The sequence below is a fragment of the Ochotona princeps genome, chromosome 29, assembly GCF_030435755.1.
Source record: "Ochotona princeps isolate mOchPri1 chromosome 29, mOchPri1.hap1, whole genome shotgun sequence".
Lineage (NCBI taxonomy): Eukaryota > Metazoa > Chordata > Mammalia > Lagomorpha > Ochotonidae > Ochotona > Ochotona princeps.
Genome location: NC_080860.1, coordinates 3459795 through 3487765, shown reverse-complemented (window position 1 = coordinate 3487765; position 27971 = coordinate 3459795). Strand labels below are relative to the sequence as shown.

Here is a 27971-nt window from a genome sequence, read left to right as displayed (position 1 = left end):
CATGCTCATGAGCCAATGGGAGGTCACGATTACCCATGGAAGCGGAAGAGAGCCTGTCCCCAAAGGCGCGGGCAGTCGGCATGACCTCACCCGGCGCTCACAGACCACCTGGACGCACGGAGCCGGGGCTTCTACCTCTACTCACCACAGAATCAGTTCTAGAACCGGATGGACAGGCGGGCCCCAGGTACCTAGTCCCCTGCACAGCAGCAGGCCTCACGGCCTCCGTGGGAGCCCAGCGCAGCAGGCAGGGCGTCCCTGCAGTGCTCACTGGAGGATGAAGCCGGGCTGGTGTGGAGGCAGCCGAGGTGGGGGTCTCTGGGGGAGAGCTGGTGGGTACGGCGACACGAACTGTGCAGAGAACCCCGGCTGTGCAGGGAGGCCCCCACGGGGGGGCAGGGGCGGGCACTGGAACCCTGGGTAGGGAATGGCCTGTCCCAAGCCCGAGGCAGCAGCAAACGGGGTGGCCAAGCGTCCTGCAGGCACGGGGGGTGGGGGTGGGGGGACGCGCCGGGGCACGGCGGAGGGGCCGCCACTGGCCTCTGTGGAGGGGTAGGGCAGGGAGGCCACGGGCGCCGGCTCGGACGTCCGGGGTGGCAGCAGGGCCGGCGGGAGTCGCTGCCCCTTCAGCACCATTTCCTGGAGCTTCTCAATCTTCACCCGACGCGTGTGGGCCAGTTTCCGCTTGCTCTGGTACGCGTCGACGAAGGAATCCAGGGGGAGCTCCCCGTCCAGAAACTGCTCCGCCATGTTCTGGGGGGGGCAGAGGAAGCTTCTGCAGGCGCCCCTCCTCCTTAGGGCCCACCCCCTCCTCCCCATGCCCACACTGCCACCCCACCAGTCTGCAGACCCCAGGTGACGAGCCAGCATGTGGAACAAAGCAGGTGGAGCCCAAGGAGCTGGCCTTACAAAAGGGCCCTCTGGGAGCCTGGAGCTGCCAGGTGTCCACGTCCCCCTTGCTGGCTCCCCTTACTAAGCCATCCTTTGGCCTCTGACCTGGCTGCACCTGGACAGGTCAGCCGAGGGGGAGCCCGGGGGTGGGTCGGACCCATGCAGTCTGACCCCGACAACACGTCAGGCCCTCTTCCTCTAGCTGCTGCTGGCCCGGCCAGGTCAAGCACTTAGCTGACTGCCTGGGTCCGGAAAGCTCTGTGACCATGTTGATTCAGACCTCGGGAGACAGCAGCATGGCCACAGGCACCCACAGGGGCACTGCTGCTTCCCAGGGCAGCCTGCACACCCTCACGTGGGGCTGCACCTGACCGCCCTGCTGTCCCCTGGACCTCTCTGTGGCACTTTTCCCAGCCCAAGGCAGGCTGCTCACCCAGCTGTGGAGGTGCCTGCAGGAGCTGACCAACCCCAGAGGAAGAGGGCCTGTTCACAGCCCAGGGCGCCCTGGCCTCACCTCTGTGTCTTCCTCAATCTTGGCCCCTTCTGCTTGTAGAAGCGCTAACAGGGTCTCCAGGGAAGCGCTGCTGGACTGCTGGTCTGCAAGAGGGTAACACGGAGCAGTCATCCGCCTGGGCCTTCCAACCGCCGCCCGTCTTCCCACTTCCGGCCCAAGAAAGTGTCTAACAGGATGGGTACCACGAGTGTCTCGTCCAACGGCTGATTCTCTGCAGCCTCAAAGGAAACCCTGTGTGGCGCAGGCACCTGGGAAGCAGGTAGGCGGAGCCCGGGCGTCGGGAGAGCAGGTGGGTGGGTTGGTTGGTTTGTTTCTTAAAGATTTATTTGAAGACTATTTATTTGAAAGGCCGACTTACAGAGAGGAGGAAACAGAGATCTATTTACCGATTTACTCCTCCAATGGCTACAGTGCCAGGGATGGGCTAGCCCAGGCTGAAGCCACAGTCTGGAGCCCCACCCAGGCCTCCTGTGGGCGCAAGGAGCTCAGACACTCAGGCCTGCTTCCCCTGCTTCCCCTGGCCATTGGTTGGGAGCCGGACAAGGAACTGCAGCCAGTCCTGCAGCTTGCACTCGTACGAGATGCCAGGAGTGCAAACAGCTCCACTGGCTGAGTCACAAACAGGCCATGGAAAGCAATTAAGACGCTGCTTGGGGGTTGACACCACAGTTCAACAGACTAATCTATCAGTCGATAGACCCTGTGGCACCGACATCCCGTTATTAGTGCCAGTTCGTGTCCTGGCTGCTTCACTTCCCATCCAGCTCCCAACTTACTGCCCAAGAAAGCACCGGAGGACAATCCAAGTGCTTGGGACCCTGCACTCAGCAAGAGACCCAGAGGAGGCGCCTGGCTTAGGATCAGCTCAGCTCTGGCATCGTGGCCTTTTGCAGTGAACCAGCAGGTGGAAGGCCTCTATCTCTCCTTTCTTGTGAATCTGCCTTTCCAATAAACAAACAAACAAACAAACCACGTTGCCTGGGAGCCCCATCTTGTGCCCCAGGGCAGTGCCCTGTCCATCCGGCTTCCTGCTAACATACACCCTGAGAAGCAGCCCAAGTCCTGCCACTCTCGGGGAGACAGGGACGAGGCTCCAGGCTCCCGACCTGCTCTCCCCAGCTGCTGCCAGCCTGTGTGGCTCCCCTGCTATTCGCAGTGTGGTATTCCATACTGGAAGAATCCGGGCTGCTGTCTTTCCAACCCAGCTCCTATTCACGTCCCTGGGGAGATGTCGGCTCCCGGGCTGGGCCCCTGCCGCCCTCACAGGAGACCGGACGCGGCTCTAAGCTCTTGGCTTCAACCTGAGGCAGTTCCAACAACTGCTGTGTGTGGCAGTGGACCACCAAGAGGAAGCTGAGCCCTCTCAACCTGCTCTGTCATGGCGTGTTTTAACAGGTTCAAAAAAATCTTTAAAACACACACACCTTACTTCTTTTGAAAGAGACAGATCTTCCATCCACTGGCTCTCTCCTCAAATGGCCCCAGCAAGCCAGGCTGGACTACGCTGAAGCCTAGTGCTTCTTCCAGGACTCCCATGTGGTGGCAGGGACCAAGCACTGTGCCACCTTCTACTGATTTCCTAGATCTGTTAGCAGGGAGATGACTGGAAAGTGGGGCAGCTGGAATGGCACAGGTGCCCATGTTATCTGAGCACAGCAGGTGGCAGCCTAATCCATTATGCCACAATGCCAGCTCCAGTAAATCAATCTTAAAAAAGAACCAGCTGGGCCTGGTGCAGTAGCCTAGCAGCTAAAGTCCTCACCTTGAACGTGCTGGGATCCCATATGGGTGCCGGTTCTAATCCCGGCAGCCCTACTTCCCATCCAGCTCCCTGCTTGTGGCCTGGGAAGGCAGCTGAGGACGGCCCAAAGCCTTGGGACCCTGCACCCGCGTGGTTGGATCTGAAAGAAACTCTGGACTCCTGGCTTGTATCGGCTCAGCTCCAGCCGCTACAGTCACTTGGGGAGTGAACCATTGGATGGGAGATCTTCCTCTCTGTCTCTCCTCCTCTCTGTATATCTGACTTTACAATAAAAATAAATGTTACAGAAGAACCAGCACCGCCGGGGCGGACCCCACGGGTTGGGGCACGCAGTGTCACTACTTGCCCCGCAGTCAGCTGGAATGTGACAGTAACTGAGAGACACTTCCACACACACACATCTTCAGGGCGGGACCCAGGGAGCCCTGACCACAAGCTGCTACAAGACACTGGCCATTTCTGAAGAGACTCCCACATGTCCCCTTCCAACACCTCACTCCTCCACGAACCGCCTCCTCCCCAGGCAGGTCCTGCCTGGCTCTAAACTTCCTGCCAGCGGTGCAGCCTGCACCTGCTCTGGGTTGGTTCTCATCGATTGTTTCAAGGGTGTGTCCTGCTCTGACACCTATGGGCTCACCACCCCGCAGGCGGGCATCTAGCTCATTTCCAAAAGCAGCTGTGAGCAGGAGGCTGACACGGCCGTGCTGGTGCCCGTCTGCTGAGGACGCACCGCTGGTGCTGCGGACACACACACGTGTGGCACTGCCCACCCAGGCTTTTCAGGCAGTTCTACCAAACCACACCCCTGCCAGCAACAGCGGGCAGCCCAACCTCAAGACACGCAGTGATGCCCAGCGCTGGCGTCTCCCAGGCCTGCCTGGGTTTGTCCAGGTAAGTTCTTACCAGGGAGACAAGGAGGATTCAAGAAACCCCTAGCAACACCAGACATTGGCCCAGCTCCTCCCAGCCGCCCCCAAGCTCCTCACACGAGGATACAGGCCAGCACAGCGTCCAGGACAGGACTAGTCTTTTACTGTTTATTCTGAGCCCACCAAGGGCTAACACTGCCTGCAAGTCATGACTCAGAAGGGTGCCTTTTTCTGTGCTCTAGGGGGCAGCTGTGTCTGGAGTTCCCACAGTGGCAGGCCTGTCCCTGGAGCGGGGTCAGATCCGACACACGAGCACGGACCCAGCCCAGCAGCCTCCCTGCTTGCCCAGTGTCTTCCCAACCTGCTCTGTCCAAAGCGGGCCCTAACGGAGTTACCGAGTTTAGTTTTCTTTATCTGATAGGTTTCAAAGAGAGCCTGGAGCTCCTGGTACTTCTGGGTCAAGCAGGCCTTCCGTGAGTCCAGCTGGGGCTGATACAGAAGGTTCCCCTCTGCCAGGCTCCGGTTGCTGGCCAGCGTCATCTCTTTGCTGAGCTGAACAGTCTGCGCCTGCAATGAACACACAGGATGGTGAGAAACCCCCAGGGCCCAGATCCACCGCAGCCCGCCTCCTGGTCTCTGAGCTGGTCCCACACCCCAGGGCAGACACTGTGGGCCACACCTCAGCCCTGCAGCTCCTCCGGCGGTCCCGTAAGCAGTGCAGGGTCCCCTCTGTCTCAGCACGCTTGCATGACAGGGCTTTGTCCTCCATGCAAAGCTGCTGCTTCTATGGCTGCACTGTGACTTGAACTCCCTACCACTGCTGAGCCTGTAACAGCAAGCAGCCGCAGGACACGCCTGGGCCAGGACGGAGCGCTAAGCAAGCCATTCTACCAGCGGGGGACAGCTGGATCCCAGCTGCTGAACTCAGGCTGCATGATCAAACTAGCTGCACAGCTCTTTCATCAGCCCCCGCCCCCACCCTAGCACTTCTGGCTCCTTCCAGCCCTAGGCCACCATCCATTAGCAAATCCCAGCCCAAGGCGGGGGGGGGGGGGGGGGGGGATTTAACTTTGCCCAAAAGGGGTTTGCTCGGGCCTTTCCAGCGGCCACAGGCCACTGTGAGATGAGGGAGCTGGCCAGCCCTCCTTCAGAAGGCAGAATGGCAGGTCTGCGGACAGGTAGGAGGCTGGAAAGGCCCAGGCGAGCAGTCAGAGCACTTCCAGCAACTCACAGGAAAAGGAATGACGTGTACTTTGGGGCAAGGTATTTTTGGAAAGATCTGAGCACAGTTTGTGAAGTTTTGCAAAATACCTCCCACCCTGAAGCTGGCAGCGACCAGGTCCCTCTCCCTGCCGCACCTCGCCCCGCGGCGCCTTCCGCAGCGTCTGCCTGCTCTGCTCCTGGGCGGCTCCCACCCGCCCCCTCCCGGGCCTCACTCTCCCCTTCATGTGCCCCACCTAGCCCGTCTCAGCTGCTGCTTCCTTCCTCAGGGGTCTGGGTATAGTTCCTGGCACTCGCAGCACAGGGAAGAGAACAAGGGAAAGGCCGGAGGGGGCCTCCTCCAGCAGCCCCCGGCCGCCACACACAGGCTCTGCGCCTCCCAGATGAAGCTCGGCTGAAATCCCAAAGGGTTTTGATTACAATGGAAAAATAAACAAGCAGTTCCACACTAGGAAATAAAAGCTGGGGGTGTCCCCAGGACCAGCATGGCAGGGTTCTGGGCTCCTTCCTGCCAACCCAGCGGCTCTGAGTGGGCAAGAACTGTGCCAGTATCAGCAGGTCCTGGGCCTTATACACAGAGAACACACAGGATTCTTCCCTCCAATTGTTAGGCCGTTTAAAAGCACAAACAAAAATGAACTCCTGGTAGAGCCACCAGGAGAAACCTGGCACTTTCCTGTAAAATTAACCAGGCAGCCGCCACAGTCCCCGGCGCTTATTCCAGAAAGACAAATCCATGTACACACACACACACACACACACACACACACACTCTCTCCTGCGGGTGTCACACCAGCACTATTTCCAACAGGCTCTGAACCATCTCATTTACTAATGGCCGTGCCTGTGGTGCACTGTAGGATAAGCCCTTGCCTGCAGCGCTGACAGGCCTTCTGGGTACCAGCTGGGCACCAGCTGGCTCTTGGCTTTGCCCCGCCCCAGCTGGTAGACGCCTGGGAAGTGAACCGGGGATGGAGGCTCTCTCCTTCTGTCTCTCCCCATCTCTCTTTTTGAAGATTTTATTTTTATTGAAAAGTCAGATATACACAGAGGAGGAGAGACAGAGAGGAAGATCTTCAGTCCGATGATTCACTCCCCAAGCGGCCACAACAGCCGGAACTGAGTCAATCCAAAATCAGGAGCCAGAAGCCAGAAGCTTCTTCGGGGTCTGCCATGCGGGTGCAGGGTCCCAAGGCTTTGGGCCGTCCTCAGCTGCTTTCCCAGGCCACAAGCAGGGAGCTGGATGGGAAGCGGGGTGGGGGGGAGGGGAGCCGCTGCTAGGCTACTGAGCCAGGTCCCTTCTTCCCACAAATCCCCCCACCTCGCTCTTTAACTCTACCTGTTAGCAGAAGGCTGACACGGCTTTAGCCACTCGAAGTTGGTGGTTCATAAATAAACAGAGTTACAGACAGGGAGAAGGGTGAGATGGGGCCGGGAGAGACTGAGAAGAGATCTTTCATTTTTCTGGTTCACTCCCCAAACGGTTGCAACAGCCACGGCTGGGCCCGACAAGAAGCCAGGAGCCAGGAACTTTTTCCAGATCTCCCAGATGGATGCAGGAGCCCAAAGACTTGCCCAGTCTCTGCATCGGAAGTGCAGCAGCTGAGACTCAGAGCATTGCCCTTGCGGGACGCCGGCATGCAAGCAGCAGCTTTTGCCCAATCAGCCAAAATCTTGAAGCAACCCAGATGTCTCAGTGAGTGACTGGTTAAACATTCCATCCGTACCATGCAACACTTCTCAGCCGTCAAAAGGAGCTAACTCCCAACACCCAGCCACTAGAGAAAGCTCCAGAGATTCGGTACAATAAACGAACAAAAGCTAATCCCAGGGCCCTTGTGTGGTAGCCTAGTGGCTGAAGTCCTTGCCTTGCATACACCAGGATCCCGTATGGTATGTTCATGTCCTGGCTGCCCCTTATCCCCATGCAGCTCCCTGCTTGTGGCCTGGGAAAGCAGTCCAGGACGGCCCAAAGCCTTGGGACCCTGCACCTGCATGGCAGACCTGGAAGAGGCTCCTGGCTTCAGTTGCGCCACTGGGAAGTGAACCAGCGGACGGAAGCTCTGTCTCTTCTCTTTCTGTATCCGACTTTACAATAAATATTTTTTAATCTTAAAAAAAAAAAAAAAAAAAGAACAACCACTAATTCCAAAGGACTCGATTCCCTGGAAACAGTAATAGAATGGAGAGCACACTGGCAGTGTAGGGTGGGCACATCGCATGGCATGAGGCATGGTGATGCCCTGTGTCCTGGCTGTCAATGCCGTGAATCCCAGCAGATGCCACACTAGAACAAACAGGCCAGTGGGGCCAGCTGCCATCTCTGGGGATTCAATGCTCCCCTGCTTCCTGCCCGTCTTCCCCCATGGAATACAAACTACACCCGTCTCGTCTCTGGCACACCGAGCGTCTAGCACAGATCTGCTGACTCAGTGAGTCTGCCTTGCAAGAAACCCCAAGTCACTTGAGGTCAAGTGACAGATGTGCACCCTAGAGAAGGATCCTTCATGCAACACATGGGTTCCGAGTCTGTGTGGGGTCTCACGCTGGCTCTGAGGGAAATTCCGAAAGCAGAACTTCCCCAGAAGTCCACAGCGCACCCAGGACAGGTGTGCGGGATGACCGAGGAAAAGTCAGTCCAGCATGGTGATCAACATTATTTTATAGCAACAGTTTGCAAGTTTGACTGTATATCACAGTCACCTCTTTAAAAGGTATTTTAACTTGGGCCCAGCGTGATGGCTCAAGGGCTAAATCCACTCGGCAAGCACTGGGATCCTATATGGGTGCCAGTTCGCGTCCCGGCAGCTCCACTTCCCATCCAGCTCCCTGCCTGTGACCTGGGAAAGCAGTCGAGGACGGCCCAGAGCACCCGGTGGCAGACCTGGAAGAATCTGGCTGCTGGCCTTCGGATCGCTTAGCAAAGCCTGTTGTGGCCGTTTGTGGAGTGAATCAGTGGATCTTCCTGTCTCTCCTTCTCTCCATAAATCTGATCTGCCTTTCCAATAAAAAATATTTTAACTTGCTTTATTTGCAGGGCAGAAGCAGCAAGGGAGACAGAGGTCTCTTATCTGCTGGTACACGCCCCCAACGCCCACAAGAGCAGGAGCTGGGCCAGCCAAGTCAGGAACAGGGCTCCGTGTGGGTCCATGCACTGACGCCGTCACTTGCTGCCTCCCAAGGGCACACAAGGCTGGGAGAGGATGGCAGCCAGGACAGGAAGCCCTGCTACCCGACACACCTGCCCCTAACAGTACCTTTGCAAGTGGGCTAAGGGTGGTCAGAGTCCCCAAACCCAGACCAGCCAGCCAAGAGTCACACCACAGGTGCTGACCACACCGCCGCCTTCTGGACTCCAGGAGATGCCAGCACTGCTCATGGGAAAGGCACCGGCTCCTCCACGCCGTAAACACGCACACCCACAGGATGGGTGCTGCTACAAAGCCACTTGCCCCACAAATCAGAACGTCCTGAAGGAGGAGGTTACAACCAAGAGCCATTGATCTAATACTGGGTGCTACGGCCGGTCATCCCCAACAGAACACACAAGATCAGATCCACAGACGGTTCCACCAGCCCTTCCTCTTCATATCCCCTCCAAATTCACACGCATGTAAGAAAGTAGGGCCCCTCTAAGAAGCTCCCCAGAGCACAGCCGCAAGCGGGCAGCACCGCCCCGGTAACACAGCCTTCCCACGCTCAGCCCGGCGCTGCCTGGGGTGAAGACACTTTCTGCTGCTGTTTCCTTTAGAGCTCAGTGGAGAAATGGAGAGCCCACCCCTGCCCTGCCCAAAGCAAAGGCCTTTCCTGGGAACAGACACCAGGCCTCAAGGGACACGCGACCCAGCTGACCCCTGGCTCTTGACGCCCCAGCCTGACACCTGCAAACTGAGTGGGCAGGCTCAGAGGGAGTCCGGCGTGGCTTTCAGGAGCCAGCAGGGCAGGACACTGTTGTGCGTTGGTCTTTGTGGCCTCGCTTGTGGGAAGCAGGGCCGCTCAGCAGCCCGCATTTCTCACGGTTCTGGGTCTTAACCATCAACAGTTTCGGAAAGTGACGTCCTTCTGGGGAAGATGCGTGTTTACAAACACACTCGGTTTCACTTCCACCCCTGGGCTTCTCTGCCCGTCTGGAAGGAAGCACACCCCCGCGACCACAGTTCCTGAACGGTGGGATCTTCATGCTTCTTCCTCTGGGCTGGCTTCAGAGTCGTCTATTATGAAGTCAGAGTTCCAGAGAGAGGAGGAGCGTCACTCCCCATGGCGACCAACAGCCGGGGCTGGAGGCCAGGCCTACTCCAGGCTGTCGCTAACGCAGGCCTGGGAAGCAGAGTGCCAGCTCAGGCAATGAAGCTCCACGGCCACGTGGGGACCCTGACTGGCATGGCCGCCTCCTGGCCTGTGGATGGAACAGACCTCTTACCATTTCCCGCCCTACCCACCCCCCACCTTTCAAATGAAATGACAATAAAGCAAAAAGTTAAAACACTCGTCTAGGCACTTGTCACATACACTTGTCAGGCAGTCGTGGTTCCGTGAGAAAGCACACTGCACTGCGAGGGTCCCCGACGCTGTTCGTTTCCGCTGAAGGGGCACGGTGAAAGTGCCAGAAGACAGGAAGGAAGGAACAGACAGACACAAAAGGCCCGCTGAGCACCAACAGTCAGAAACAAGGGGCAGTCCTGCTGGTCGTCTGGTCTCTGGTTCGGAATGGGGGTTCCCAGCAGACACCTCCAAACCAGACACCTACAACCTACAACACGCAGTTCCCGAAGTTCCAGCTGGCCGCAGCCCAACTTCCCCTTCGGTCAATGCCGCTGGGCCCTCCCGACCCGCAAGGCAGGTGCACACATCCACAGCCCCACGCGCATGCTTCAAGCCAAACGCTCTTGGTAGCCTCTGACTGGCCCTTCATGTCAGCAAAGCTAAACAAATGAATGGAAATTCTTACTAGTACTACAAATCCGCAGAATGCTCAAGATCTACTACGCATTCTGAAATGGAGCTGAGTGAGTTAAAGACAGAGGTCCAGCCTGCTCACCTGCAGCCTTCGAGCAGCCACAGATCCGCAGTGTGGCACAGTGCGTAAAGCTGCCACGTGTGACCCTGACATCCCATACGGATGCCGGTTTGTGTCCCGGCCGCTCCACTTCCCAATCAGCTCCCTGCCAATGGCCTGGGAAAGCACAGTATCCGGGCCCCTGCCAACCATGTGAGAAACCCAGAAGATGCCCTTGGCTTCTGGCTTCATGGCGATCACCTGAGTGCATTGGCAGGTGGAAGATCCTCTCTCACACACTGCACACCACCCAAAACTTTCAAAATCTTTTAGAGAAAGATTTATTTATTTATTTTGAAAGGCTAAGTTATAGAGAAAGGTCTCCATTCACTGCTTCACTCCCCAAATGGCCACAGTGGCCAGAGCTGGACTGGTCAGCAGCCAGGAGCCTCTTCCAGGTCTCCCATGTTGTGCTGAGGACCAAGGACCTGGGCCTTCCTCCGCTACTTTCCCAGGCGCAAGCAGCCGGGCTGACTGGCAGTGCAGCAGCTGCGACTCCAACAGGTACCCATGGATGCTGGCACTGCGAGCGGAGTTTTAATTTATTACACCTCAGCACTGAACCCAAAATAAATAAATCTTTAAAAAAAAGTATTTCCACAAAGTAAAGAATCACATTTACCAAGGAAACATTTTGTTAAACAATGAGCAGAAGTTCCAACAGTGGTAGCCAGGCTCTTCCGGGCAGCTGAGCCTTCTCAGCCTGACTGCAGCAGGCGGCCGGCCTTCCCTCAGACTCCCTAATCACTGTCCCGGCAGCAGCTCAGACCTCTCCTACTTCCCCCACCCCTCCAAAGCCAGACCGGAGCCCCTCCTTGATGGAGGCTGAGATCCCAGTGAAGATCACTCCTCCAAACTCCCCGGAACAGAACTGGTTCTGGTTCCCAAGCATCTGCTCAGGCTTCATGAGTTTAGCACCCCTAATCCAGAAACTTCCAGACCTGGAAACTTTCTGGGCGCCCACTGTGGACTGTCAGTCTTGGCATGCTCAGCGGGTCTGGAGCCACAGCCCAGGGGGCCAGCAGGCAGCCCGGCAGCCTGGGGAGGAGGAGGGCATGTTCTCTCCTAGAGCGTCCAGCGCAGACTTCCTGCAGGGCCACTGAGTCTGTGGGTCTGTACAGGAAGCTGCTGCACAGCCTGGGATCCACGCTCCACCCTGCTGTGCCCTGGGGACAGCTGCTCAGCTACCCCGACCCCCCTACAGGTCTCCCCATCCTCTGCTTCTGACTGGACTTGGCTGCAATGGGCGACTCCATCACTTGGGGCACCCGCAGCCCATGCCGGAGTGCTTGCAACTGAGTTCTGGGCTCCTGGCTTCGGCCTGACCCAGTCCAGGCCACTGAGACCACCTAAGGTACGAGCAGGGGATGCAAAGCTTTCTTCTCTGTCACTCTGCCTTTCAGACAAATGCAAATAAATCTCATTTATTTGTCCCGCTGACTGACACACGCGGAAGTTTTCCCTGTGCGGTGAAGTGACCCCAAAGTCCCCCAGCACCTTTCTGACAAGGGTGGCAGGCCCCTGAGGACTGACTGAAATCGCATTTTCTGCCCAGAACCTAGCAGGGCTCTCAGGTCAACGTGGGCACATGGCTGAACACCTGGTCGGCGCCATCCCTAAGAACGCTCCCACAGACGCACTGATGTCACTGCTTGGGACGCAGGCAGCTCGCACCACAGTCTCCGCAGCGCCGCCGGCTGTGACCACTCGTGACTGTGACCACTCCCTCCCCGCCACCCACTTCTGTGGGACACCCAGATGAAGCTCCAAGCGCCTGGCTTTGGCAGACACAGGGGGAGGGAACCAGCAGCTGGAGGAGCTCTCTTTGCGTTTCAAGTAGATGCAAATAAGCACTTTTTTTTTAAGATTTATTCACTTTATTACAAAGTCAGATATACACAGAGGAGGAGAGACAGAGAGGAAGATCCTCCGTCCGATGTTTCACTCCCCAAGTGACCGCACGGGCCGGTGCGCGCCGATCCGAAGCCGGGAACCAGGAACCTCCTCCAGGTCTCCCACGCGGGTGCAGGGTCCCAAAAAGCATTGGGCCATCCTCGACTGCTTTCCCAGGCCACAAGCAGAGAGCTGGATGGGAAGTGGAGCTGCCGGGATTAGAACCGGCGCCCATATGGGATCCCGGGGCTTTCAAGGCGAGGACCTCAGCCGCTAGGCCACACTGCTGGGCCCCAAATAAGCACTTAAACAAACAAAACATCTCAGTGGCAGCTGCCACTGCTAAAAACTTCGCTGAGCTCTTTGAAGAGCAAGGCCTCCTTAACCGTCTACAGCCACGTGCTGACAGGACAACCAGAGCACTCCCGGCGCCCCCAGGGCAATGTCTCCACCGTGGAATGTAAAGGGACAGGAAGGACGGTGACCGCTCCAAAGCAGAGCTCCCAACTCCCCCCACAGCAGACCCCGGGCTCTGCGCAAGCCTGCTCCCTCACGGGGAATCCAGGCCAGTGTGTGAGAGCTGTGTGATCACCACCAGGCCTGAAATCCCATAAAAGTCACACGCATGAATTTAAAATCACTCACAGGCTGACAGCCACATGTCACATGGCTCCAACACCATGGCCACTTGAGGTGTGTTCTGGTGCCCTACTTCTAATCCAGCTCCCACTCCTGTGCCGGCAAAGCAGCACCGATGGCTCAAGTGCTTGGGGGCCCTGAGCCGCCTTGGAGAACCAGATGGAGCCTGAAGCTCCTGGCTTCAGCCCGGCCCAGCTGCGGCTACCGGGCATTTAGGGCGTGGCCCAGCCGATGCAAGAGAAGACCTCCATCTGCTTTCCCTGCCGCTCTTTCGAACAAATAAATAAATCTTTTGGGTTAACATTGTGACGGGGTGACATGTGGGAGGGAACTCCACATGGGAGCTCGTGTCCTGGCATCCAGCTCCCTGTCAAAGGCCTGGGAAAAGTACTTGGCCCCGTGACTCACTGGAGACCTGCAAAGGAGCTCTTGGCTGCAGGTAAGCCCAGCATGACCTTTGTGGCCATCTGGGGAGTGAACCAGCAGCTCGAAGATCTCTTGGTAACTCTAATAAATACACATTTTAAGAATTGAGATTTATTTTATTTATTTGAAAAGTAGAGTTAAAAAAAGAAAGTCCTTCCAGCTACTGGTTCACTCCCTAGATAACCGTAAAAGCGGAGGCAGGGAATGGCCAGAGCCAGGGCCTCTTCCAGGTCTCCCTCATGGGCGGCAGGGGCCCAGGCTTTCCCAGGCCACAGGCAGGAAGCTGGATGGGAAGTCAAACAGCTGGGACACAAATGAACCACATGACATGCCAACACTGCAGTGATAGCTTGGTTCACTGTGCCACAACGCTGGCCTCCACAGTATTAGTGGATTCTGACTTCTGATTTTATTCCTTAAGTTACAGTTCCTGGCCTTTCTGATGCCCAAATTGCCCACCTGGCCCATGGGACCCTCTTGCAGGTTCCCTTCAAGGCTGCCTTGCTCTCTGGCGCAAGACAAGGTACCTGTCCACCTGCTGCCTGCCCTCACCTGGCCTGTTTGGGTTTTTTTAACCCCTTTTGTTAAAGGCAGAGTTACAGAGAGAAAGAGCTTCCATCCACTGGTACATTCCTCAAACCAGAGTGTCCATATGGGCACCAGTCAGTGTCCAAGTGGCTCCACTTCCCATCCAGCTCCCTGCTTGTGGCCTGGGAAGGCAGTGGAGGACGGCCCAAGCATTTAGGACCCTACACCCACATGGGAGACCTGGAAGAAGCTCCTGGCTCCTGCCTTCGGACTGACTTGGTTTTGGCCTCTGTGGCCACTTGGGAAGAGAACCAGAGAAAGATCTGTCCTCTCTATCATTCTGCCTTTCCAATAAAAATGAAATAAATAAATGAAAAAAAAGATGAATTTTTAAAAGATTTATTTATTTTTATTGTAAAGTCAGATATACAGAGAGGAGGAAAGAGAGAGAGAGATCTTCCATCCAATGGTTCACTCCCCAAGTGGCTGCAACAGGTGGAGCTGAGCCAATCTGAAGCCAGGAGCCCGGAGTTTCTTCCAGGTCTCCCACGCGGGTGCAGGGTCCCAAAACTTTGGGCCGTCCTCGACTGCTTTCCCAGGCCACAAGCAGGGAGGTGGATGGGAAGTGGGGCTGCCCGGATTAGAACTGGCGCCCATATGGGATCCCAGCATGCTCAAGGAGAGGACTTTAGCCACAATGCTATAGCGTTGGGCCCAAAATTAACCAATTTCAATAGAATCTCCAACTGAGTTCAGGCTTTGATGTTAAGTGATAACATAACCCAAGCACCACCATCCCCTAATTCCGCCTGGGGGGCGGGTAGGCATACAAATGGCTCAAAACTGCACTATTTAACAGGCTGACAAAGATAAAAGTCCAAAACTAGTCAGAGAAGCACAGATGTCATGACCCATCCTAGGTACAAGCACCGGGGCTACAGCCCACTCGGGAAGGGGCGGAAGCTCAGTCAACACACAGCCTGCCATTCTGAGGTGTCCCGGCTGCAGGCGCCCCAGTTCGCTTGTTGGGATTACCCCAGGCCCCCTTCCGAAGCAGCCAGCCACGGGCCTGGAATGGGCTTGCATCTACACTCAGAAATGCTGCAAGCCAGGCTCTGAGTTAGACAGCATCCAGGCAAAGGGCCCAGAAAAGCAGCAGCTCTTTCTCCTTCTGCATCCAGTAAGAACAGCAGAAATACAGTTAGCAGGTGTGAGCAACACACTACCGCAGGAGGACCCCTGGCTCTGGGCTGGAGCCTCCAGGACATGGGGGAGACAGGCAGATGACCTGCCAGCCACCTTCCCTCCAGTCTCCGCAGCAAGGGACTTGTCGCACCTCCAACCACGGCACCACAGGCTCCGCTGCTGAAGCAGAGCCCAGAGAAGGACAGGCTGCACACAGGGTCAGAGCCAGTGATCTGCTGGCCAGCTGTGCAGCTCCCACAGTGACTCCAGGGGCCCTCAGAGGGCAGAAGGGAGCAACACAGCGTAATTCTTACACGTTAGCTGCTGCCTTGCCCCCCCACCCCGCACCCAACGGAGCACTCGCCCAACTTGTCGGGACAACAGACTACTCAAGTCCATCTCCTCGTCAGTGCAGGTGGCAAGCCTCCTCAGCCGCAATCAGGCCAACTTCCTCCTGCATAAACACAGAGAGCTCGGGCCAGGCAGGCCTGGCTGCCGGAGACGGGCCCCACTCCTTCTCAGGTGCCATGGGCTCACGCCCCCCAGAGCTGCAGCACTACCCGGTAGAGCCCTCCGGCGGGGGCTGACCCAAGGGGCTGGGCCGTTGCTAAAGAAGCCCATGGAGAAGAGACCCCAGCAGCTGGTGCCAGACACCTCTGGCCACAACTCGGCTCACGTGCCCGCAGGCCAAGCTTCAACGGACTTCCAAAGGGTCTCAGACAGCAGGGGGGTCTGAGCTCAGGCTCCCAGAGCCCCCTCATCACATACAGAGCTCTGCCTTCAGCTATTTTCTTTCACCTGCAAGCTTTCTGGGTTTTCCCCCAGTGAATCAGCAGCTCTTTCCAAAGCACTCAGCTGGCTTTCCAACACCTTACTCCTGGCTGAGCAGCTCTCCGAGCAGTTCATGAATCGGCACACTCGGGGGGCAGCGCTGTGTGGTAGCAAGGAAAGTGACCACCTACAATGAAGGCATCCCTCGTGGGCACAGCTTGTATCACAGGAAAAGCAGGGGATGGCCCAAGTGTCTGGGACCCTGCACCGACGTGGCAGACCTAGAAGGAGCTCCCGCCTTCAGCCTGGCCCATCTGGGGAGGGAACCAGTGGATGGAACATCTCCAGTCTTCATGTCTCTCCCTGTGTCCCCCAAGTAAATAAACCTTTAAAACAAACTAGCTGCACATAAACCGTGTCGAATTAAACCAGAATGGTGGTCACCTTCAGGTCAGCAGATGTCAGCTCAACATGACCGGTGGTGGGGGCGTCTGCTCACTGCGCTCCAAGGAGCCAACAGAGCACACAACGACCGGCTCAGAGCGCCACCGCCAGCTCCCACGACACGTTCCACATTTTATTAATTTCATCTGCATTCAATAATTTTGTACTTTTGGGCCCAGCACGATGGCCTAGCACCTTGAACACACCAGGATCCCACATGGACATCAGTTTGTGTCCCGGCAGCCCCACTTCCCATCCAGCTCCCTGCTTGTGGCCTGGGAAAGCAGGTGAGGACAGCCCAAAGCCTTGGGACCCTGCACCAGTGTGGGAGACCTGGAGGAAGTTCCTGGCTCCTGGCTTCAAATCGGCACAGCTCCAGCTGTTGCAGCCACTTAGGGAGTGAACCACTGGATGGAAGATCTTCCTCTGTTTCTTCTCCTCTCTGTATATCTGACTTTGCAATAAAAATAAATACATCTTTTTAAAAACAGCCACTAGGCCACTGCACCGGGCCCTGTAATTTTAAGTGTCTGTTACATAAGAGGAATAAAGACACATGTAAGTCTCTGCACAGGAGGGGGGAGAGGGAAAAGCCCCCACCCTCCCTCCTCTGTGTACTCTATGATCCAGATTCATTTTTTATTTGAAAGGCTGTTACAGAGACAGATAAAGAGATCTTCCACCAGCTGCTTTACCCCTGAAATGGCTGCAACAGCCCGAGCTCAGCTGGTCCTAAGCCAGGCGCTTCCTTCAGGTCTCCCACGTAGGTGCAGCAGCCCAAGGATGTGAGCCCTCTCCAGGGCCTTCCTAGGCCATCAGCAGGGAGCTGGATGGCAGCCTGCCGTGCCACGGCACCACCTCCATCCGTTTATAATTTCCCTTTCACATTTGAAACACCTAGTGACGGAGCCAGCCCTCCTGGGTCCTGGTTTGTGTCCCGGCAGCTCCACCCCTAATGCAGCTCTCTGGTTGTGGAAGGTGGCCCCACGAGCTCCTGCCACTCACATGGAAAGCCAGAAGAAGTTCCTGACTTCAGCCTGGCCCAGCCAAGGACTGAGCGGCCATCTGAGCACTGTGTCAGCGGACACAACAGGTACCTCTCCTCTCTCTGTAACTCTTTCAAACGAGTAAGCAAATCTTTAAGAACAAAATGGTGACATCAATTGTCGAGCAGAATTAAGTTTAACAAACTTCTCATATAACCGCAATGACTCATTTTCTATTCAGTTTAAATAAGAAAATGCTCTTCTAAAAATGCACTCTTTTTCTGGTCTGTGGGTAAAAGGGATTAGTCAGAGGAGATTCAGTTACTCTATTTAATTTTCTTTTCTGAAGTTATATTTATTCGAAAGAGCATCAGAGAGGGAGGGAGGGGAGACTAAAGTTCTCCCATTTCCCTGGTACACTCCCCAAATAGCCACACAGGCCAGGGCTGGACCAGGCTGCAGCCAGGAGCTCCATCCAGGTCCCCTACAGGGTGGCAGGGACCCAGCGCTCAGGCCACCGTCTGCTGCCCTTACTCAAGCAGGAAGCTGGCTAGGGAGCAAAAGGCACTCGGGGCGCCGAGCAGCAGCCTAACTGGCTGTGCCACAAAGCAGAGACCCACCGACCTGTCCTGTTGGAAGCTACAATTAAGTATGATGTAACGGACCAGACATTCTACCTAGGCTTAAGACTTCCTCGTTTTCAAAGATTTAGTGGAATGCTCATCACAATAATAGATTTACCTTCAAAAAATCTCAAAGATGTTAACTGTATAATTTGGACAGCAAATAAAAGTACCTAAACAGTCAATAAGGGAATGATTATACAATGGTGACATATTCACATGTATTTTGGGGCCAACTCTGTGGCATGGCAGGCTGGCTGTGGTGCCAGTGCGTGTCCCAAATGCCTCACTTCCACGTGCGTGCAGGATCCATTCAGCCAGTTCCTGCTTAGGGCCTGGAAAAGCAGCGGAGAGTGGCTCAAGTCCTTGGCCCTGTACACAGGAAGGCCTGGAAGCAGCTCCCGGCCCAGGCGGCCAATGGCCAGTGAACCAGCACACAGAGGATGTTTGTGTGCCTTTTGCGCCTTCTCTGTAACTTTGCCTTCCAAATAAAAGTATTTGCTTTTACAAATCGTATTTTCTGGTGCCACTGCATGACACAGGGGTGAGACTGCTACCTGTGACAACAACTCATACTGGCCCCAGGGCTGCGTCACTCCACCACTTTTTGGGGGGGGGGGTAGATATTTTTTTCCTTTTAATTTGAAGACACATTTGCAATGAGAAGGAAAAGACAGAAAGATTTGCCATCCAGTGGTTCACTCCCCAAATGGCCGCAACAGCCAGAGCTGAGCCAATCCAAATCCAGGAGCTTCTTCTGGGTCTCCCCGTGGGTGCCGAGGCCCAAAGACTTGAACCTTTCTACGCTGCTTTCCCAGGCCACAAGCAGGGAGCTGGATGGGAAGCGGGCAGCCCAGGACCTGTATCGCACCCACCTTGGATGCTGGTACTATAAAGTGGAGGATTAGCTGGTTAAGCCACTGTGCAGGTCTCGTTCCATCCCTCCCTTCTAAAGGCCTTAAAAACGCAGAAAATGAGCCAAGTGTTTGGAACTCTGTCACTGCCCTAGGAGGCCCAACTCAGCCATGCCCACTGCCTCAGCCATGCCCACTGCCTCAGCCATGCCCACTGCAGCTGCTTGGGAAGTGAACCAGTGGATGAAGATCTATTTCTCCCTTTTCTTTCTGTAATTCTGACATTCAACTATACTTCTTAAAATTGTATCTTACAAGAAAAACCTGATTGGCTGGACTGCAACACCCACTGGTTCCAGTGGAAGACAGGGCTGGAAACAGAACCGACCCAGCAATTGCCACCACCAGCTGACTGCAGCGATGGACTGTGCCGGGCCCTGTACTTGCAAGTACACACAAGAATCTGGTCTGGGATCACCTCAGACAAAATTTATTTTGGAATCTCCCCAGTCAAACTACTGGACTCAGAACCCATGGTCTGCCATGGAGTGCAAGTGCCAGAGCCGAGCCTCCTCAGAGGCTCAGGTGGAGCAGTGGAGAGCATACCCAGCTGCACATGGATATGGCAGTCTATCGGAACCTGCAGAGGACACCTGGCACCACAGCAGAGGACAGAACACATCAATCAACTACCCCAGCCATGTGTTGCCAGTGAAAAACAGGGCAAACGGAGACTCTAAGGTGGACCATGTCAATCAGTGGATTCTTCAACGACCTCACCGTGCTTGGAATGGCAAGACTGGCAGCGATTCCTAACTGTTGAACTATCACAATCACCTGAGCAAGACCCTTGGAGCATGGCCCACATCAGGGACCTGGGGTGGGTAGGAGACTGGGAGGAGGTTCTCTATCTCCCTCTTTACCTCAGATACAGAAAAAAACAATGTGGAAATAATAGTCTTACCCACTTTCCTGTAGCCCCAACCTTTGCGCCCTAATTAACTATGTAAAGATTGTCAAAAGAAAAAAAATGAAAAAAAAAAAAAAAAAAAGCAAAACCTGGTTAACACAAAAATATGCCCAGAGTTAACTTAAGGTTAAAAAAAAAAAAAAAATACAATTCTATGTAATGAATCATCCCCAGTGAATGAAAAAATAGAACCTATATTATTGGGCCCAGCGCTATAGCCTAGGGGTTAAAGTCCTTGCCTGCATGTGCCAGGATCCCATATGGGCACCAGTTCTAATTCCAGCAGCCCTGCTTCCCATCCAGCTCCCTGCTTGTGGTCTGGGAAAGCAAAGATGGCCCAAAGCCCTGGGACCTTGCAGCCATGTGGGAGACCCGGAAGAGCTCCTAGCTCCTGGTTTCGGATTGGATCAGCTTCAGCCATTGCAGCCCTTGCAGAGTGAAGCAGCAGATGGAAGATCTTCCTCTCTGCCTCTCCTCCTCTCTGTATATCTGGCTTTCCAATTTAAAAAAAACAAAAAAAAACTCTTACTAACCATGCTTCTTTCCATGTGGTTTTTATTATGTGATTATACTTTTTCTTAGCGCATTGTGTATTTTCCAAGTTCACAATAAACATGTAAAAATGCTATTTTGAAAGATTTGTTCAACTAGGAATACAAATAAAATAGATGTCCTTACTTTCATAAAACAGAGTACATGAAGCAAAGGGCGCTTTCCCTTGATAGCCTACTCCTGTCTGTCCTCACGGCTGACCCTCACCCTGAGCTACTGGGGCAGATGGATAACCGAGCCCCAAGGGACAGCTGCCAAGGGGCATCCCAGGACCCCAGGCCTGCGGGGTCTCTACCAAGGGTCTTGCAACCAAGCCAGTTGGAGAAGTTCTGTCTACGCGTTCCTCTCTAGAGCCAACACACAATTTTGCAGCAAGACATTATGTAAAAGAAACAAAGCGAAACAATACAAAACTGCTTCCCAATCTACTCAGCACCAGGTCCTTGTTAAGTACCCTCAGCACCCTCTAACTGGATCGCTGGTGCTGGGCATCAGGGGCTCCAACTCCCCGGAGTGACCGCAGCTGCCACTCCTTGTCGGGCATGGAGTTGAACACTTCACAAACACTACCTCATTTAATCCGCAGGGTAACTCCTATTACTAAGACTATCGCTGGAACAACAGAGAAATTGGCACTGGAGGAGGTTAAATATTTGTGCCAAGGTTTCCTAGTCAGCCAAATCCTGTCTTAACCACTCCACTTAATGGCTGACTTTCCAATTCTTGTACAGCTTTTATAAATTGGAGTCCCTTTTCCTCTTTTATTTCTAATATTAGCTCCACTAGTTTTTCCCCTGCAAGGTTTTAATAAAATGTTTATTTTTCAACAACCTGACAGGCAGAGTCACAGGGAAAGCAAGTATGAGAGGCTTTCCATCCAATGTTCACTCCCCTAACTCCTGCCGCACAGGCCAGCGTGAGGCCAGGAGCTGCTCTGAGCTCTCCCTTACGGATGGTCGGGCACTGAGCCACCACCTGCTGCCTCCCACCACGCATGAGGCAGAAGCCAGATCAGAAACAGAGAGGCCAGGAACTGCGCCGTCAAGTCCAGTATGGGATGCAGGCGTCCGTGCCGCAGGCGTCCGTGCCGCCGCGCCTGCCTTCCTGGGAACTCTGGAAGGTGCTGCCGACAGATGGAACCACCTCACCACTGTATGTGTACTACTGGCCAAACTGCCAGAAAGCCAAACCCCAGAGGCCCTGGGAGCACTGGCAGCTGGTTGTTTTGGCCGCCCTAACATCATTTTCAGCAACCATCTTTGAGCCTCCTGACAGACCTCTGTGCACTCTGGGTTTACCCCTCCAATTCACTGCCAGCCTCCCACTCAAAAGGCAAGCAAGCCCCACCAGAGCACTCTCTGCAGCTCATGTCCTGTAACAGCCCCTGCCCTGGAGGGCCATCTGGTCCCCCATCTGCCCCTCCAGCCTTGTTGACTCACAGGCCATGAATCACCTCCCTCTGCCAGGCAGCACTCCCTGCTGGCTCCCCCCAGCGCCAAGGGCAAGGTGTGAACCCCAATAAGGGCGGACACCACCACTGGATCACAGGTCCAGTGCCCACTGCACAACCCTGGGATGAGCATGGTGGTGTTGTGCACAGGCGTGTATATGAGCAACCTCCCCCACCTGAGCTGTGGAACAGCCAGCCAGTGGAAATGCTAACCAGCACTGGGTGTTGCCTCCCCAGTCGGCACTGGGCGACACGGCTGTGCACACGAGGCGCCGTCACTTAGTAAAAGGTTCCAGTCTCCCACATTCATCCTTAGATCAGGCGGCCGGCATCATGGCGTGGCAGGATGAGCCACCACCTGACACTGGCATCCCTTAGGGTGCCAACTCGAGAAACACCCGCCCCCCCCCCCCCGCCCCCGCTGCTCCACTTCCAATCCAGCTCCCTGGAACACAGCTCAGAGAGCAGAAGATGGCCCAGGTCTGCACCCACAACCCACATGGGAGACTTGGAGGCAGCTCTTGGCTCTTGGCTTCGGTCTGGCATGGTCCCCAACGCTGAGGTCACTCAGGAGTGACCCAGCAGGACGGACCATCTAACTCTGACTCAGTAATGAACAATACTCCTCACACTTCCGTGATACACCTGGAAAAGCTTCCCTTCCCCCAGCATTCAGTCACGTGACCCGGAGACAAGGCTACACCCAGCTCCTGCCTTCCTGCTTCGCGGTGCAGACACTACAAGCCCCGTCTGCAGTACCTTTGCACTGCCAGCTACGACAGCTCTCCAGAGGACTATGAACCCAGAAACCAAGCACAGCTCCTGCCTGGGTGCGCTCGGAGCACCAGTGGCTTTTTCCCCTGGGAGCTGCGGCACCCAGGTCCTCCTGCCCAACTGTGCTCTGCGGAGCTGGCCGAGGTCCCTCAGCGACCTTCTGCAGCCACCATCTGCCCTTCCCCAGCTCAGGTGCAGCCACACGATGGACGGGGTTCAAACAGCTCCGTCAGCGGCGGGCTCCTCCTCGGGCCAGTCACCAACACCTGTTGGTGACAAGGTCAGCAGGCTTGTTTCTCCGTCCTCCAAGGCCACTCTTTTCCTCCTCAACTCATGACTCACCCATAGGGGCCTTTGGTCCTGTCCTCTGTGCCAATAAGCCTCGGAGGAAGCGGCCGCAAATGCCACCTCCAAGCTGAACATCCTGCTGCACCACCCCTGACTGCCAGCTGGCACGACCACCCTAACAAGGACCCCCCCTACTCCCCCGACACATGCCCACAGCCCTAGAAGCCCGGGCGCCTTCACTCCTCAGCACTAACAGGCACATCCTGTGTGCCAGGCACTGCGCCAGGTGCCAAGGACACAAAGACAACCAGAGCCCCAAAAGTCAGGAACACAGGAAGCTGGTGACATCCCAAAGGGGCCGGCACTGTGACACAGTTGGTGGAGTGGGCATCTTGGGGTAAGCGCGGGGTGAGACCCAGCTGCTCCACACCTGTCCCCGCCCAAGTCCTGGGGCCCCTGCACTCACCCAGGAGCCCCAGAAGCTCTGTCCTCCTGGCTCCAGCCCCGCCCAGTCACCTGGAGACCGGACCAGGCAATGGAAGAGCTGTCTTCCTTCCCAACTCTCTTAAATAAATCAATCTCTTTAAGAGGGGGCGGGGCACTGGAGGAAGAGCTGATAGGGTGTCTCAGAGGACACAGCGGCACCCCACCCCCTCTCCCAAAACCTTCATACAAACCCTCACCTCCTTGTTTCCACTTCACTTTCATCTCCCACCTCCGGCCTTCCCAAGTCTCCCCTGCCAACCCAGGATGCTGTGCCGTCACTACGGAGCAAGCATCCTCACACTGCCAGCCCTCGGAGCCCAAAGCAAGTTCCTCACACTGCCAGCCCTCAGCAGCCACACTTCCTCTCATTTCCCCGCCCCCATGTACACAGGCCTCATCTGGCCACAGTGGACAGGAACTCAGGCTGCTCCCCGCCTCCTGACCTGGGCTTCCACTACCCTCTGCACCCTCCAGCAGGCACCAATGTATTTAACAGACTCTCCTGTGTGGGCGGACACCGCGTCTTTTCATTTCAGCCGTAGCAGCCAACGACGGGGTCAGCTCTGGGTTGGCCACCAGGCAGCACAGCTCACATACTTATTTAATCCGCCCAACATCCCAACATCCCTACCGAGTGAGTGAGTTATTATGCCATTCATTGCCAACAAGGACACAATTGGAAAGGCTGAATTCTTGCTGGAGGTCGTGGCCACTGGCATCAAAGGCCAGGTCCGTCTCCGGCCATTGTGCCCACTCGCCTACCGCCCCTGCTGAAATGTGAGTAAACACAAAGAATGAAGTGCACTCAAGCATACCATCCAACTTCCTCTGAACCATCTACCTGTCCTGAAAACCTCTTCGGAGAGCAAGTCACTGCCCCGAGTGCTCACTCTGTGCCCAGCCGCACAAGAACCCGAGGGCAGCTGAGGAAATCCAAACAGTCTGAAGAACCGAGATAAAGCCACACCAGCACTGCTCTTTCCTCAGAGTCTAACGTCTCCTTTCAAAGCCCCCAGGGGGCAAGTATCCGGCCTGGCACGAGGACACCCGCGCCTTCCACTGCAGGACCTGGGTCTGCCACCAGCTCAGACCCCCGATTCCAGCTCACTGCTAAGGCACAGGGAGATGGGCTCCTGCCCAGCCACCGCAGGCACTGGGGGAGTGAACAAGTATTTGTCTCTGCTTGCAAATAAATGAAGCAACTTAAAAAAGATAAAAAGAGGGCCCGGCGGCAAGGCCTAGCGGCTAAAGTCCTCGCCTTGAACGCCCCGGGATCCTATATGGGCGCTGGTTATAATCCCGGCTGTTCCACTTCCCATCCAGCTCCCTGCTTGTGGCCTGGGAAAGCATTTGAGGACGGCCCAAAGATTTGGGACCCTGCACCCGCGTGGGAGACCCGGAAGAAGTTCCAGGTTCCTGGCTTCGGACGGGCGCGCACTGGCCGTTGCGCTCACTTGGGGAGAGAATCATTGACGGAAGATCTTCCTCTCTGTCTCTCCTTTCTGTATATCTGACTTTGTAATAAAAATAAATAAATCTTAAAAAAAAAAAAGATAAAAAGAGAGCCCGTACAGTGCCTCTCAGTGCCATTCTATATGGGATCCAGTTTAAATCCTGGCTGTTCCACTTCCAATTCAGCTCCCAGCTTATGGGAGAGCAGCGGAGGATGGCTCAAGTCCGTGAGCCCTAGCACCCACATGGGAGACTCAGAAGAGCTTCCAGACTCCGGACCTGTCCCTGGGGATAAGTGAAACAGTGGATGGAAGATTCTCTGTCTCTCCAACTAAAATAAATCTTTAAAAAAAAGATAAAATGAGACAAATCTGAATTTCTGAAAATATTCCTTGGCACAGATTTAATTTTTCACTTAAGGGTTAAAGTGATAGGTCCATGCAGAGATTTAAACCCCAAAGCCTAAAGCCCTCCCAAGTCAGAATGTACAGGAATGTTTCCAACTCTCAGCAGCCCCGGACTCACGGCGAGGCCCGGAACTCCAATGCGCCATGATGATTCATGCAGAAGCTTCGCACACTCACACAGCAGTCACAGAACACGCCTTTGGCAAACAGCTCCTGCACACCACAGCTCCTTCTCCACCAACACTGTCCTTGAGGCCCTTGCACTTCTTCGGGTGGGCAGTCTCCCAGCCACAGAGACCAAGACCCCCGAGCCTGCATCCCCGGGAAAGTACCCGGGGTAAGCGGGCAGAGGCGGATGCAGGTGACCGACCCCTCAGCCACACCTCCTTTTAAGGGAGTGCCCGTCCAGCGGGGTTCCCACAGCCGGCTCAAGGCATCACCCACTGCTGTGTAAAAATAACCCAAAATGTGCCCGTGAAATGTCAACCCACCACAAACTGCAAAGTGGATCAGGGCAGTGAGGACGGGCAACCCGTAAGGGACTAGGCCTGGGAAAACTCCACCAGGCTCAGGGCCCAGAAAATGAGGCGGTCGGTAGCCTCAACACCACTTACACTGGGAGACCTCACACACCACCATTAAAACTGTGTGAGTGGCGTGCCAGGCACGGAGCCCTGGGAAACCCAGCCACGCTTCGCAGCCGCCACAAAACATCCCCTGAGGCTCGAGAAGCCTCACTCTACAATTTAGAACTCCTCCTGCCAATTCATGAGAAAAGCCTTCCGCTGGGGTCCAGGAATACTGCTGTGGCAGGCCAGCGCCACACACGATTTTACGCCTGCTTCCTGAGACGTGCGAGCCTTCCGAGCACACCAAAAGTACACGTTTCTTAGGCTGACGGCAAATCAAAGTGTACTCAAAACTCCTGAAATCAGAGCGACTCGCGCATGCGGAAGGCCTCGTGCTAATGGCCTCGGCCAGCGCGGGAGGTGCAGGTGCGCGCAGGGCGCAGGTGCGCGCGAGGAGCGCAGGCGGTGTCGGGTGCTTCGCAAGCAGGGCCCCAGCTCACAGGGCTCCCCACACAGGCGCCCCCACACCCTTCCCGAGGACGCTTGGAGAGGCAGGGGAAGCAGTCGCCCCCAATCTAGACTGTGTTCCTTCAACGTAACAGAAAAGATCCAGTCGGCCAAGAGCAGACGTCCCGGCTGTCCCAGCTTCCTCAACCGTGTCTCACAAACACTCCGAAGGCAGTGCCACTCCACCCCGCTCCCGCAGGGACACGCCAGGCGTGACCCGGGCAGCAGGACCTGCACAGTGTGGCCCTCGCCGACTGCACTGCCCCGAGGTATTTTGGTTTTCAAGTTCAGTTTCCTTGTTTTAAAAGAACTACACCCAGAAAAGCAAACGATGGTGACGCTAACTGGAACCACGTGGCCAGCTCAGGTGGAGTCAGCCCTCAGGATTTCTGCTGGGCACTCCAAGGGACAAGGTCAGCTTTACTCAAAAAACCCCATTCCCGCTAGGTTCATCTGCCTTTCCTTTTAAATAGTAATCCCCGGTGATGCTAGCCGGGCAGACGCAGCCACCTGAACCAGCCTGAGTCACAGCCCTCTACTTGCCACAAAGTTTATTTCAAGTCCCAGCAGAAAAAAAAAAAAAAAGCCCACTGCAGTCTGCTATTACTGAAACAGCTTGTAGTGGTGTCACAGGAGAAAAACACCCATATCGTTTCATCATTACACTGGAAACATGCCCCTCTGACAGCCAACAAAAGGTCTCCCGGCAACGGAAAAGCGGAGAAACGAAGCAAAGCTTTTCTTTCTTGAGAGACGTGAAACTCCCATTCAGGCAAGAGAGATGGATTTTGTCACTTATTATCCTCTGGCATAAAGAGGGCCGCCCGGAGCCCATTCCGGGGTAAACCGGCCACGCCGCCTGGGCCCCGCCAACACAAGGGGCGCCTCCGCCGGGAGGCTGCGCCCCCTGACTACAGAGGCCTCTCTGTGGCTCACACAATGATCTGCTGAGCGCTTCCCATGCGAACCCCCTTCTGGGGGCTGGCTCGGCGGGGGAACAATCCCCTCCTGGGGAAGACGGCCAAAGCCCCCGCACCGGCGCGCGGGGCGTGGGAGGCTCGGGTCTGAGACAAAGCCGAGCGGGCGGCAGGTGGGCGGAGGGGTGCTCAGCGTGGGTCCCCCCGACCGGAGGAGCCGGGGGGCAGGGGAAGAGGGCGCCCCGGGGGCTGGAGGGCAGGAAAAGGAGGAAGTAGACCCCGCGAACCCGCAAGGGGAAGCCAGTGAACCCCGAAGGGGCAGCCCTGGCCGACCACAGGGGTCAACTCGCGGTCCCCTCTCCAGTCCCCCAGAAACCCGGAGCCGACTGGGGGTTGGGGGGCAAAGCTGGCCCCTCATAGCAATGTCGACGTTCCGTTTCCACGGGGAAGGGGGCGCCGTGAGGAAGCGGGGCTCCTCTGCCACCTCCCCGGACAGACCCGCAAGCCAAGGGGGCCTCGGCCGCGCACCCCCCGACCCCCTCACGCCCAGCCCGGCCTCGGTCCCCAAACTTGCGAGGACGCCTGAATGAAGACGCTCTCGGAAGCCCCTCGGCTTCGCGAACCTTCTCCCCCGGTCCCGAGCTCCGCCATAACCCAGCTGTGGGTCCTCAGCCCCTCCAGCCTCGCCGCGAGAGGCCCCGTTCCCCGCCTCACCTCCTCCATCTTCTGCACCATGTCCGTCAGCTGCGCCTCGTCCTCCAGCAGCTCGTGCAGCTGCACCAGGGACAGCCCGGCGAAGCGCGCCTCGCTCGCGGCGCCCGCCATCCCCGCGCTCCGCCGCTCCAACGCCCCCGGCCGCCCGGCTCCGCCGACCGGAAGCGCCGCCCTCCGCCGGCCCCGCCCCGCAGCAGCGCGTGACGCCATCCCGGGGCGTGAC

The 27971-nt window shown here is 56.1% G+C and overlaps 1 protein-coding gene across 1 annotated transcript; it reads right to left on the bottom strand.

Moving 5' to 3' along the window:
• Positions 1 to 92: 92 nt before the first annotated feature.
• Positions 93 to 27915, bottom strand: VPS37B (VPS37B subunit of ESCRT-I). Its single transcript, XM_004595333.2, has 4 exons — positions 27749 to 27915; positions 4432 to 4603; positions 1406 to 1488; positions 93 to 753 (listed from the first exon to the last, which is right to left on the bottom strand). The coding sequence occupies exons 1-4, from the start codon at positions 27857 to 27859 to the stop codon at positions 268 to 270; spliced, it is 852 nt and encodes a 283-aa protein (XP_004595390.2). The 5' UTR covers positions 27860 to 27915; the 3' UTR covers positions 93 to 267.
• Between the last annotated feature and the right edge of the window lie 56 nt (positions 27916 to 27971).